Consider the following 12,406-nt stretch of genomic DNA (forward strand, 5'->3'; position numbering starts at 1 on the left):
GTGAGTAGGTCCCAGATGACAAATCCACTCCAACGTCCCAGCTTCTCTCATTCTTTGAATCCCTTTCTTTACATAAAACCAATGAGATCCAGCATTTCTAACTCACTCACTGTGGGTCTTTTGGCCCATGTCTCAGCCAACCAACCAAACTAACTGTTAGAGCCTTTCTCACTCCCCAAGATGCAATATTAGATGCAGAATCCCTGCTTAGTGAGCCCCTATCAATAAATTCTGCCCGATGCAATGTTATGTTCCTTTTACCATTATCTCCACACCTTTAGGATCCATTACCACAAATATCCCCCAGATTCCTATCTGTATAAATTTAAAAACTCAGGTAGTTCCTTTGGAGTGTAGCACATCTCCTCATGGGTCACACTTTGTGCCTCACCTTTAAGGGCCTGCTGAGAACTGAGTCTAGCTATAGGTCTAGAAGCAAAGGGGGGGTGGTGGCGGTGGGTCCTCAGGAGAATCATCATTGTCTTGCTTGGCAGTGCCTCAGGGCAGGCCACTGCCCTTTCCTCAGGCCATGAGGGCTTCAGACAGGGGTTGAGAGGCCACTTTTACTGGGTGTGGGGGAACTGCTTCCGCTGTCAAAGATGACTTATCAGAATTTAGGGGTCTAGTGTCCCCAGCTCCATCAAGGTCTTCCCACATATCCCCATTCCAACTTTCAGGATACCATTGCTTCCCAGCGAATGCCTTTACTTTAAGAGCGGATGCCCTGGGAAGCTGGGAATTCAGCCTGCATTGCAATTCAGCCAGTTACAGGATGAGATTGTAAGTTAGATTTGCAGCAATCTCAACCCCATGGCCACAGGAAATAAAGGTCTCATTCAGGGCAGACATGGAAGCTTTCAGGTCATTTATGTGACACTTGAGCTGGGAATTTGAATCCCCAAGGTCAACTTTTTATTGCCTCACTTTGTCCAGTAACATTAGGAGCAACCAATCTCATTATACTCGTTACTTTGACAAAAAATGTTCGAAAGTATCAGTCCCCAATACTTTGCATATCTTTGTTGCCAGATCATGCCTTGGACTATTAGGCTGTCTTTACTACTAGAAATAAAGTCATTAGCATCTTTAAATCTTAAATTAGAGTCAGTTCCAGAAATCCCAGATCAATTTAGAACATTCATCTTTAAAATTCTGTTCCTTTATACTTGCTCTTGGTACCACAATCTGTATTAGTCAAGATTCTCCAGAGAAACAGAACCAACCAGCAGGATATATATATCCTGTCCATTAGGATGTCTGAAAGAAATTGATTTACTATAAGGGATTGAAGGAGGTGGCTCACATAATTATAGAAACCAGCAAAGCCCAAGATCTGCAGGGTGAGTCAGCAAGCAAAAGACCTGGGAGAGCCAATGGTTTAATTCCAATCTGAGTCCAAAAGCCTGAGACCCAGGAGAGCTGATGATGTAGTTGCAGGCTGAAGGCTGGCAGCCTCAAGACCCAGGAAGAGCCAATGGTTTCAGTTCAAACCCAAAGGAAGGAAAGAGCTGAAGTCCTCACTTGAAGCAGTCAGGTAGGAGGGATTCCCTCTTAGGCTTTAAAAAAAAAATTTTTTTTTAATGTTTTTATTTATTTTTGAGAGAGACAGAGACAGAGAGTGAGCGGGGGTGGGGGTGGGGGGCAGAGAGAGGGGGAGACACAGAATCCAAAGCAGGCTCCAGGCTCTGAGCTGTCAGCACACAGCCTGATGCGGGGCTCGAACTCATGGACACTGAGGTCATGACCTGAAGTCGGACACTCAACCGACTGAGCCACCCAGGCACCCCATAGGCTTTTTGTTCTATCAAGGCCTTCAACTGACTGAGTGAGGCTCACCCACATTGGGGATTTCCTCAGTCTACTGATCCAGATATTAATCTCATCCCCAAACACCCTCACAGGCATACCCGGAATAATGTCTGACCAAATATCTGGACACCCTATGGCCCAGTCAAGTTGATACATGAAATTAACCATCAGAGGTGACATCTGAACTGAGACACCTGAAAAAGAAGGAGGAATAAGTTAGATATAGCAGGGTCAGCATGGATGAACAGAAGGGTTCCAGGTAGAGGGGGCAACGCATGCAAAGATCATGGGGGAAGCCTATGGCATACACATTATCTCCTTTCATTCCCACGATCCCTGAAACCGTGAACCCAAAAAGCCTGCAGTGAAGAACTGGATACCACATGAGGTCTAGCCAGGTTCACACAGCTGTCAAGGAATGGACACAGGATTCAAATTCAAGGCAGTTCAGATCCATAGTTGCAAGCTGCCTTGAACAGCCTTCTCCAAAGTCACATAACCCTGTGCCTCTAAAAGCACCTGAGCAACTGAAGCAGCTGCTTCTTGGTGACAGCAGTCTGCCCAGTGTAGTTTCTGCAATGCACTCCTGTCTAGTCCCCATCAATTTCCCCAGCAAGGGGCTGACCTCTTCTTCCCCGTGGGGAACCTCCATCCCCAGCCTACCCCTAGATTCCATACCAAAGGTGGGTTGCCTGGCCCACTCCTTCAAATCATGCTTTATGGCTTCTGCTTATGAGGATTTCATTCTGAAATGAGCACTGTATTAGTCTGCTCCAGCTGCTGTTACAAAGTACCGCAGACTGAGTGGCTTAAACCACCGAAACGTACTGTCTCGCAGCTCTGGAGGCCAGAGGTCTGAGTTCAAGTGTCGGCAAAGTTGGGTCCTTCTGAGGGCCGTGAGGGAAGGCTCTGTTCCAGGCGGTGGCTGATAGATGGCCCTTTTCTCCCTCATCTCTTCATCTTCTCTCTGTGCATTTCTGTCTCTGTGTTCAGTTTCCCCTTTTCCTCGGGAAGCCAGTCATATTGGAGTAGGGGTTACCTAATGGCTGCATTTAAAATTGATTACTTCTGGGGCGCCTGGGTGGCTCAGTCGGTTAAGCGTCTGACTTCGGCTCAGGTCATGATCTCGCGGTCCGTGGGTTCAAGCCCCGCGTCGGGCTCTGTGCTGACAGCTCAGAGCCTGGAGCCTGTTTCAGATTCTGTGTCTCCCTCTTTCTCTGACCCTCCCCTGTTCATGCTCTCTCTGTCTCAAAAATAAATAAATGTTAAAAAAAATTTTTTAAAAATTGATTACTTCTGTGAAGACCCTGTCTCTAAGGAAGGTCATATTCCCCAGGGGCTAGGACTTCAGTCTATGAATGTTGAGGGGACAAAATTCAATCCCTAACAAATGCTATTACTTTTTCATTCTACTCTTTCACAGCAGTATTTCCAACAGTTTTTCTCCTGGAAAATAGTCCCAAAGACTCCTAATCAGAATTCGTTTATACTAGGAATCTGGATGGCTCTACCCAGGTTCCCTGGACCCTTCCCAAGGAATTGTGTGTCTTTGCAGGAAGAGGGTTCGACCTGAAAATATAACCAATCTTGGCTCTAGAGAATAAAATTAGTTAGCCACTGAGATCTGCCAGTTCCAGAATTTATGGCTTACATTTGGTGGGGGAAGGGGGCAAATATCTGGGCCTGATAATCTAGGGGAGCTCTAAGGAGGAAGGAGGGAGGGCCCCACAATCCCAGACAGCTCTGTTCTCTCTGCAGAGCACAGACTTGGAGCCAACCTCTCTGATTCTCTATTTTGCTTTAATCATTTAGTCTCAAACCTATATTGCCTTTATTTTACATCATTGAGCATTTCTACTGCCACGAGGGTTAATTTTTTATTCAATCTAAATTGGTGGTGTTGGGGGGGATGGAAGTACATCTTGTTGACCTGCTGTCATATTTTTGCAACAAAGCCAAGTACTGAATGTTTCTTGGGTAACTGAAACATCCCCCCAGTATTTTGTCTAAAATATGTAGCTCTAGGATACATCCTCTAGGCTGCATTGTTCTAGAAAAGGCATTATCAGGGGGTTCTTACAGTTTATCCTCTGTATTTTTGTTGCGTTCAGCCTAAGAACCAATGAAATATAAAGCTTTCCCAATGACAAAGCCCATTCACAGACTTCGTTTTGTTTCAGCCTCACAACAACCTTTGTGCAGTAGACAAGGCAGTGTCTTTATTTTACAAGAAGGTGACCTGAGACTGGGAAAGGTTAAGGCACGAGCTCAAGGTCACACTGTGATTTTAAATTTTGACCCCTTGTCATGGCTCTGAGGTGCGCACTTTCAGGGTGCAGCCAGAAGAGGAGACACTGAGAGCGTAAGCTCTCAGATACCAAAAAGGCACCTCCCCTCAGGTCCTGCCTAGGTGTAGGGTGTGGGGCAGAGAGTTGCAAAGAGGGAGATGATACTCAAAGTGTTGGCAGGGGAACCATTTAAGAACCCCATTCTAAGTATAACCCAACAAGAGGCATGGGAATTTATATTTGTTCCTGTCCTAATAATGACAGAGTCCTCATCTGAGGACCTCATCTTAGCTGGAGAGCAAGGTAAGATATTTGTTTCAGCTACATCTGACTCTTGGTTCAACCTCTGAATTTCTGTTCAAACTCCTCATGGTTGTTAAAGCACCTCATGTAAAACCTTTCTCATCTGAGAGAAAATTTCAGGTACAAAATGTGCATCCTTTCCTACAGGAGCTTGTTACTCATTCTTTCAGGCATAGACAGGTGCTGACAGTCTCTCATGTTGGAGCTGGCAGTGAGGTCTCCCCCAGGCTGGAACTGAGCTGCTCTCTAGAATAAACGGGGTGGGACAGCAAGGACCACAGCCAGTGTGGAAGGTGCCAAGTGCTGACTGAAGGGCTGGAGCTCTTAAACTACATGGGAAAGAAGTCTGACTTCTAATTTGCTCGGAGTCTGTAGGCAGAATCACTTAATCTTTCTAAACCTCTGTTTTTTATTTTTGTTCTTCATCAGTAAGTGAAAGGATAAGACCAGCTGTTCTCTGAGACCTCTTCCAGTTCAACTTGCTCAACAGAAAGTCTGTGGTACTTCCATAGTGTGTGTGCCTCTCATAGAATATTTCTGTCTTTGGGGCACCTGGGTGGCTCAGTTGGTTAAGCGTCCAACTCTTGGTTTCAGTTCAGGTCATGATCTCACGGTTCATGGGTTCGAGCCCCATGTCGGGTTCTATGCTGTCAGTGCGAAGCCTGCTTGGGGTTCTCTCTCCCTGTCTCTCTCTGCCCCTCCCCTGCTATTTTTTTCTCTCTCTCTGTCAAAATAAATAAGTAAACTTAAAAAAAAAAAAGAGTATTTCTCTCTTCCTGCTCTGTAGGATGATTTCTGTGTCTGTGTTAGACAGCGTCTGTGCTAGGACTATTATTTGGAAATTGAAAACAGGAAACCATCATTGCTTATTAGCTGAGTGACCTTGGATAAGGCTTTTGGCCACTAGCTACTTTCAATTCAACTTCCTCATCCACAAATAGGAATATTAATACCTCCCTTGCTTATATCCCATGGGGTAGTTGTGAGTATCATTGTTAACAGTGGGTGTGAACAATTTTTATAAAATATAAAAGGCTGCCCTAATTTAAGGGATGATTCTGAATCTAATTTTCTTGTTGATGGGCTACTTGTCTCCCTCATCAAGTACCCAGCAGAGTGCCTGCTCTTGGAAGGCACTCAGGAAACATTTGCTCAGTGAAGGCAGAATGAAGGCATAAACAAGGCTAGAAGCAGAGGGTGGGCAAGAAAGGTGACGTTTGGCCTATTTCTGATACACACTCATGCTCACAGCACTTGGTCCTGGAGGAGCGTTTACTAGGGCCCTATCACCTTGTCTGTCTTGAACGCCAATTCTTGTCTCCCCGGCACCATAAGACTAAATGAACGAAGCTGAACGCTCTGCTCAGTCTCTCTGCCCTGTGCAAATGCACACACGATCCCCTCTTCTCCTTAATCTTGGCATCCTTCCACCCCAGCCCCAGTGAAGCCACTGAAAGCCCTACTCAGCTTCTCAGCCTGATGGCTGCAGCGTTTTGTTTGGCTTCTCAGCTTCTCTGCTCAAACTGATCACTCATCAACAAATGCCTTGAGAAGGCAAGTGCCAAAGACTGCCAGGCTGACTTCCATGAGCCTCCCTTCTCCCTGTGATTTTGGCCTTTGATCTCCCTCCAAAGCCATCAGGAGTATGTCTTGGTATTTGATCTGATGATTCGGATTATTCTCAGTGGGAAGTTTCGTCTGTTACAATCTAGTGCATCACAGAAGTGGAAGTCCATTGTCATTTTTTCAATGTTCCTCAGGTAACAACAGCCGGTATTGAGAGTCCCTGACTTAGGCCAGTATATTCACTGAACAGAGGGAAGCCTGAGCTCCCAAGAGGGACAGAGACTTACCCAGGCATCCAATTGGTTAATACCAGACCTGGGACTCAAACCAGGGTCCCCCAAAGCCCAGGCCAGTGTGCCTTCCTTCCATGGCCTTTCAAGAGTCGCCCATTCCGTTTCTGTTTCCTTCCGTCCTCGTAAGCTGGCCTGTTGCTTTGGACTGGGAGATGGACTGCGGGCCCCTCCTGCCCACGCATTACCCCACCCATGGGTGGGGAGTGTTGGGCACTGACAGACTCAGTACTTCTGCTCACCCCCACCTCCACCTCCTCCGGGTTCCCAGTGCAGACCACCTACTTGTCCCAGACATGCAGTCAGTTGTGGCTCGACCCTAATGGGCCAGGATGGCCTAATTATAGTCCCCGGCTTCCTGAGTAATTATGGGCCTCCCCGGGACTCCAGGGTGCTCCGTTCCTCTCCCACAACCCTGCCCCTCAGCCACACTGCTCACTTTCCTCCTTTGCTTTAAACGCTCCCCACAGCATTTGAATTCCGCCGTGAGCAGGATTGAGCCCTCCCCTCCTTTGCCCTGCAGCCCTGCTGGTATCCCGATCTGATAATGGGCTGTGTCAGTGGCACGCCTTCCCGCAGAGCAGATACTCTGTCAACCTCTGTCCACATTCCTTGCCCCTAAACTAACGACGAAAGCCAGGGCTGTTGACTTCCTCCCAGGCTAGACCCAGGTCCCACAGCATGATTCATGGCTGGGAGGGACCAGCTTACCTGGGGAAGACAGCCTTTCATGTTACCCTTCCCCACACTGTGTGGACCCTCCCTGGGACAGGCAGGGCGGGGGCAGGGAAAGGGCCAGGAGCCCAGCCACACGGTAATGAGGACCCGAGGCAGCAGGGTAGGGGGACAGAGCTTCAGGCCCGGCTTTGAGTCCTGTCTCTACCCCTTACTGGCCGATGATCTTGGGTAAGATGTCACCCTCTGCACCACATTGTCTCATCTGTAAAATGGGACAACAATTTCAGTATACAAAGGACACAGGAGAGACTCAGTAGACAGATGCTGGCACTCTCATTGCCCTTCCCTTCTCCGAGAGAAGGCAGGTCCCAGAGAAGTCAGAGAGTGGGCAGGGATGTCGCAGGGTTGTCACTGGCCCCTGATGCCTTGTCTGCAACAGAGGCTCCTGTCAGTAGCCCCAGACGAGGCCACCCCACCTGATGTCCTCAAAGTGACTGTCTAGGACCCCTTTCCATGTGCTCAGAGATGGGGTCAGTAGTGCCAGCCGTGATGGGGAGGGGTGTGGAAAGTGAGGTCACCCATTTCCCTGAAGTTCTCCTTCCACACGTGCTGAGGGCTGCACTCCTGGGGCAGTGAGGTGCGTAGTGTGACCCAGGCTTCTGCACACACCTTCCGCCCGGGCATGTGGACCCCGGCCTTCCCCATCCAGGGAAGCCGCCAAGAGCTTCCCCAGGAAGAGGAGGCCGTGAGGGCGGGTGGGAAGGGGCAGAAGAGAGGCCCTCACCCTCTTTCTCTCCCTCACTGCTGGCATAGAGACCCCTGGCAACCCTCGCAGCTAGCTGCTCTGCCCCTCGAGTAAGGGCAGAGAGGGCACCTGATGCAGACGACACGGGCAGGCCGGGGTCCTGGGGAGAGAGTGACGGGGCTCCCACTGGACCTGGGGGCTGCTCAGAGCAGGGCAACTTCGTCGGGATGAGACTTCTCATGCTTTTCCTGGGTCGACGCTGGAAATGGGGATCGTGGACCCATTCACCCCGGGGACAAGAGAGGAAGCCACGGAAGTGGTTGTAAGGGGAGAGAATGAAGAACCGGGGAGCTGTATCTTGGGGTGGGCAGTGGGTGAGCCCAAAGAAGCAGGCCAGAGGGCAAGGACAGAGGCAGGGGGAGGGGTGGGGGGGGGGAAGCTCCAGGGGCCCTCAGGAACTGAAGTACAACTCTCAATTTTATCCATGAGGGCCTGAGCTCCAGAGTGGGCAGGAATTTGCCCAACGTCGCTCCAGGGCCCCCTGACTCCCACCCATCCACCCATCCACCCATCCTCCAGGGGCCCCTCCACCTCTGAATGGCTCTGTTTTTCCAACCTCAGCAGGCCCAGGTGCCAAGGCCAGAGCTGGGGCGGAGACCGGCGCCATGGCTCTGCCGATTCCCAGCAAGTCCTGCCAGGCTGGGGGAGGCAGTCCCTTGGTGGGCACCTCTCTGTACCAGGTTGTTCCAGCTGCCTGGTGCGGGTGGGGGGGGAGGCGGCTGGGGGGGCTTCAGGGGCCTCTGCAGACCGAAGAGCAGGTCCTGCCTCCTGGCTGCTCCCTGGCAGGTCTGCTGCACCGCCAGCCACCCCACCCCTGTCCCCGCTGGCCCCATGACGGAATCCCAGCCTGTGCAGCTGGCACGCCACGTGAGCCGAGCCCACACAGGGCTGCATGCCCCTGTGGGGGGGGGAGGTGGGCATGGGCAGGCGGGGGCAGGGAACGGCTGGAAGGTTTTTATTGGCCCTCATGGGGCTGACTCTGTCTGGGCTCCAGTTTCCCATTTAGATCCCAGTTTAGAGCTTAAGAGGACCGTATTCACTGATCCACAGAACCCTCTGGGAAGCAGACCCACAGGGAGCAACAGGGGTGGGGAGTGGGGAGAGGGTGCTGGGGACGGGGGAGGCGTAAGCAGGTAGCATCAGCCAGGATTAACAGCAGTGGCATCTTCATTAGCTGGGGCAGAGCCCGGACACCGCAGACCTGGGTCATGGCCACTGGCAGGGCTCCCTGCTCCAGGCTGCAGGATCCCTCCTCTCTGAGAGGCCCACCTGGGTTCTGGTTTCTGCTCAGGGGCCCCTGAGGGGACTGCTTCACCTCTCTGGGTGTTAGTTGCCTCCTCTGTGAAAGGCAGGAATTGGACTGGCTCTCACCTAGCTTGAAAATGCCAGAAGTCTTTTGCAAGAATGATGTAGCAGCAGAATTCTCAGGGAGAATTCTGTACCAGTACCCTTTGCTGAGACCACTGAAAAAAGCCAGGTCGCTGCTGTGCCTTTGCTGCATGATCCTCATGAGGCCAACGAGTCCCCTTTCCTCCAGGAATTCAGAGATGCCTTGGGGCAGAGCGACGGCCACACTCTGCTTTGTGCCCTGAGGGTTCGTACAGCTCTGGGAGCTGGTGACTCTCAGATCTACATAGTCAGAAGCATATTAAAGTCTTCCAACCCCTGGCTTGGGAACTAAGAAGGGTTCTTTAAGGACAGACCATGTCTTCATCTTGGCCTCTCCCCCAGGCGCTAGGCCAGAGCCAGGTGGGAGCAAGGAGTCCACAGCTATTTGGTGAATCATTCTTTTCAAGCATATTCTGAGTTTTCACTGCCATGTGCCAGGCTCCATGCCCAGGGCAGGGGCTGTGAGCTGTGGCCCTCAGCCTCTTCCAGAGGCTCCATAGTCTAGCAGGGTCTACCAGAAAGGCACTGAGGGTTTGCTTTCACGGTACGGTGACTTCTTTTTCCACACGTCAATTGAAAGATTCAGCAAGTGGCAGCCTCAGGAGCTCAGAGTGGTCAGGGTGAGCCTCCTGGAGGAGCCATCCTTTCTCTGGGCTGTTGTGCCCACACACTAACCCTGCAAAGGGGTCTGTTTCTCCTGCCTCACTTTTTTGGTTTTCGTCCCCCGTGTCACTTGACTCCATCCCTGGCCCCAGATGCAGAATGGTCATGGGCAAAAGCCTGAGGTTGAGATGAGGGCGGGGCAGGGGGTTGAGTCAAAGACTCAAGCAGAAGGCCAGGCGGCCTCCAGACCGGGACAGACAGTCCTGGCCAGTGTTGGCCTTTTCCCAGAGCTGTTCAGCTCTCCCAGTTCCCAGCTTGAGTGCACGTGGGGAACGATGGGCAAGCCCTGAAGTCAGAACAGTGAGTTCTCACGGTGCCCCAGACCTCCTGCCAGACACTTACCCGCATTATCTCAGGGTCCCCTCCTCACAGGTGGTTCGGCTGACTTAGGGAAGTCACATAATGGGCCCGAGCTCCCAGAGCTCGCAGGCGGCAGGCCTGGCCTTTGGGTCTAGCTAACCCTCAGGCTGTCACTGTGGCCTGGCCTGTGCTGTGTCTCCTTGGTGGGAGAGCCTCGTGAGAGCTGCCCGTCATGGACTGACTTCTCCCTTCCTCTCTCTGACCCTAGGTGCCCCCGGCCCCCCCGGACCAAGAGGACTCAAAGGAGACACGGGCACGAAAGGGCCTGGTGGCAGCAGAGGACCGAAAGGAGACCCTGGCAGCTTGGGGCCCCCGGGACCCCAGGGTCCTCAGGGGCAGCCTGGAGACACAGGACCCATGGGGGAAAGGGGACCGGTTGGCCTTCGGGGTTTCCCAGGCCTCAAAGGCTCAAAGGGCAGTTTTGGAACTGGAGGCCCAAGAGGACAGCCAGGCCTGAAAGGGGACATGGGGCCCCCAGGGCCAGAGGGGCCCCCAGGGTCTCCAGGGCCCTCAGGGCCTCAGGGAAAGCCAGGGATTGCTGGCAAGACAGGGTCACCAGGCCAGCGGGGGCCCATGGGGCTTAAGGGTGAACCAGGGATCCAGGGGCCCCCTGGCCTCCCAGGGCCCCCAGGCCCACCAGGAAGCCAGAGCCGCTACTAAGGGCCCCAGGCCCAGACACTGCTGCACCAAATGCCGGGAAGGGCCTCAGGGCATGGCAAGCCCCCACCCCAGAAAGCCACCCTTACAGACAGTTGTGGTTCTTTGATCCCAAAGGGGCTTCTCCCTGGCCTGCCCCTGCACCTCGGGGCTCCCCAGTACTGACTGTACCACAGAAAGCAGCCCCTCACACGCACACGCACATACATTTCCCTGCTGGCCGGGGGGCCAACTGGGTGTCCCTGGCTGGGCAGGAGGAGAGGGCAGGAGAAGACCCCCCTCTCCTGTGACTGAGCCTGCCAGGGAGGTGGCTACCTTGGGAGGAAGGTCTTAACTCTATTTCTGAATTGTTGACCAACTTGGCTCTCCAGCTTCTTCGGAACCAGCCTAGCTAACAGTTCCCCGTGGCTCCCAGCGGTTGAAAAGACCCAGGAAAACCTTTGAAGGATGTGGTTCAAACTCTAGGGACAAGGTGGATTTGATGACCAGAACGCTCTCCTCATGACCATGGGAGCAGCGTCCCGGGAGCTCACACAGGACGGAGGGACTCCACCTGAGTCACATTCTCGGGCTCTGGGCACCGAGCTCTCATGAGTTCAGCAATTTTTTCTTGTCTCCAGAAAATTCCTCACTTCATCCTTGCCTCCTTCTCTCAGGAGCATCTTGGGAGAAATCCAAGCAGGAGCTTCATCTGCATGGGGAGACTAGGCCCTGGAACATTCTCCCAGAGTGGCGCCCAGCAGCTGGGAAGCTGGAAGAAGGGAGGCAGAGGCATGAGTGAAGATGCCTCCCTTGCTCCATCTGAGGCTGGCCCGCCTGCTCCATTCCTGGGACGGGCCGCTCTGTGGAGGCTGGAGGAGGGCCAAGCCTGGCGACAGCAGCTCTTCCCTCTTGTCCCCGGCTCTCTTGCCCACAGCTGCCTGCTGACCTTACCCTGCCCTGACTCAGAATGGCCCGAGGCCTCTCGGCTTGGGTGGGAAGACTGGACGAGGAGGGAAGGGCCCAAACATCCACAAGAGACTCGCTAGGACACCATCCCTCGTCACCTCCAACTTCCTGTGCACAAGGGCAGAAAGGAGCCCTGGAAGCTCCCCCAGCAGGGTGAAGGCCGCCCACAGGCTAAACTTGTGGTAAAGCTGCCTTATCTTGGTGTTCGGCAGATCCCGACCACCCCTGGGCTGGGGGCCTGGAGCTGTCCCCTCCCCACCCTGACTCAGAGAATAGCCTCTGTCCTCATTCCAAAAGCCTTAATGCCACCTCCCTTCCTGTAATATGTGCAACTGGTTTGCACTCCCACCTGCCCCCCCCCATGCCATGTAATTCTGTCTATATATGATATCATGCGATATAGTATTACTGAGTCAGTAAAGAGCTGTTTCCAGGAGGGAGGTGTCTTCTGGTCCTTTCTGCCCAACCAGGGGCATAATGCCTTCAGGGGCTCTGCCTCACTTGGACTTTGAAGGGGAACCGGTGGACGAAGGGTCCCCTAGATATTCACTGTAGAGTTTGGCCCTAACCCCCTGCCCCTCAATCTAGAGGAACGGAGCTGTGGCAGGAACTCACAGCGGTCCTCTGGGGGCCAAGGACCAAGCGCATGT

At 52.7% G+C, this 12,406-nt stretch overlaps 1 protein-coding gene across 1 annotated transcript in view; it reads left to right on the plus strand.

The window, feature by feature from the left end:
• SCARA3 (scavenger receptor class A member 3) overlaps window positions 1-12,192 on the plus strand; it is a 50,692-nt gene extending 38,500 nt beyond the window's left edge. Inside the window, exon 6 of the mRNA XM_027070090.2 lies at window positions 10,360-12,192. Coding sequence (XP_026925891.1) covers window positions 10,360-10,811 — 452 coding nt within the window. The 3' untranslated portion in view covers window positions 10,812-12,192. The remainder of the gene's footprint in view (window positions 1-10,359) is intronic.
• The last annotated feature ends 214 nt before the right edge of the window (window positions 12,193-12,406 follow it).

Source organism: Acinonyx jubatus, chromosome B1 (assembly GCF_027475565.1).
Source record: "Acinonyx jubatus isolate Ajub_Pintada_27869175 chromosome B1, VMU_Ajub_asm_v1.0, whole genome shotgun sequence".
NCBI classification, from domain to species: domain Eukaryota; kingdom Metazoa; phylum Chordata; class Mammalia; order Carnivora; family Felidae; genus Acinonyx; species Acinonyx jubatus.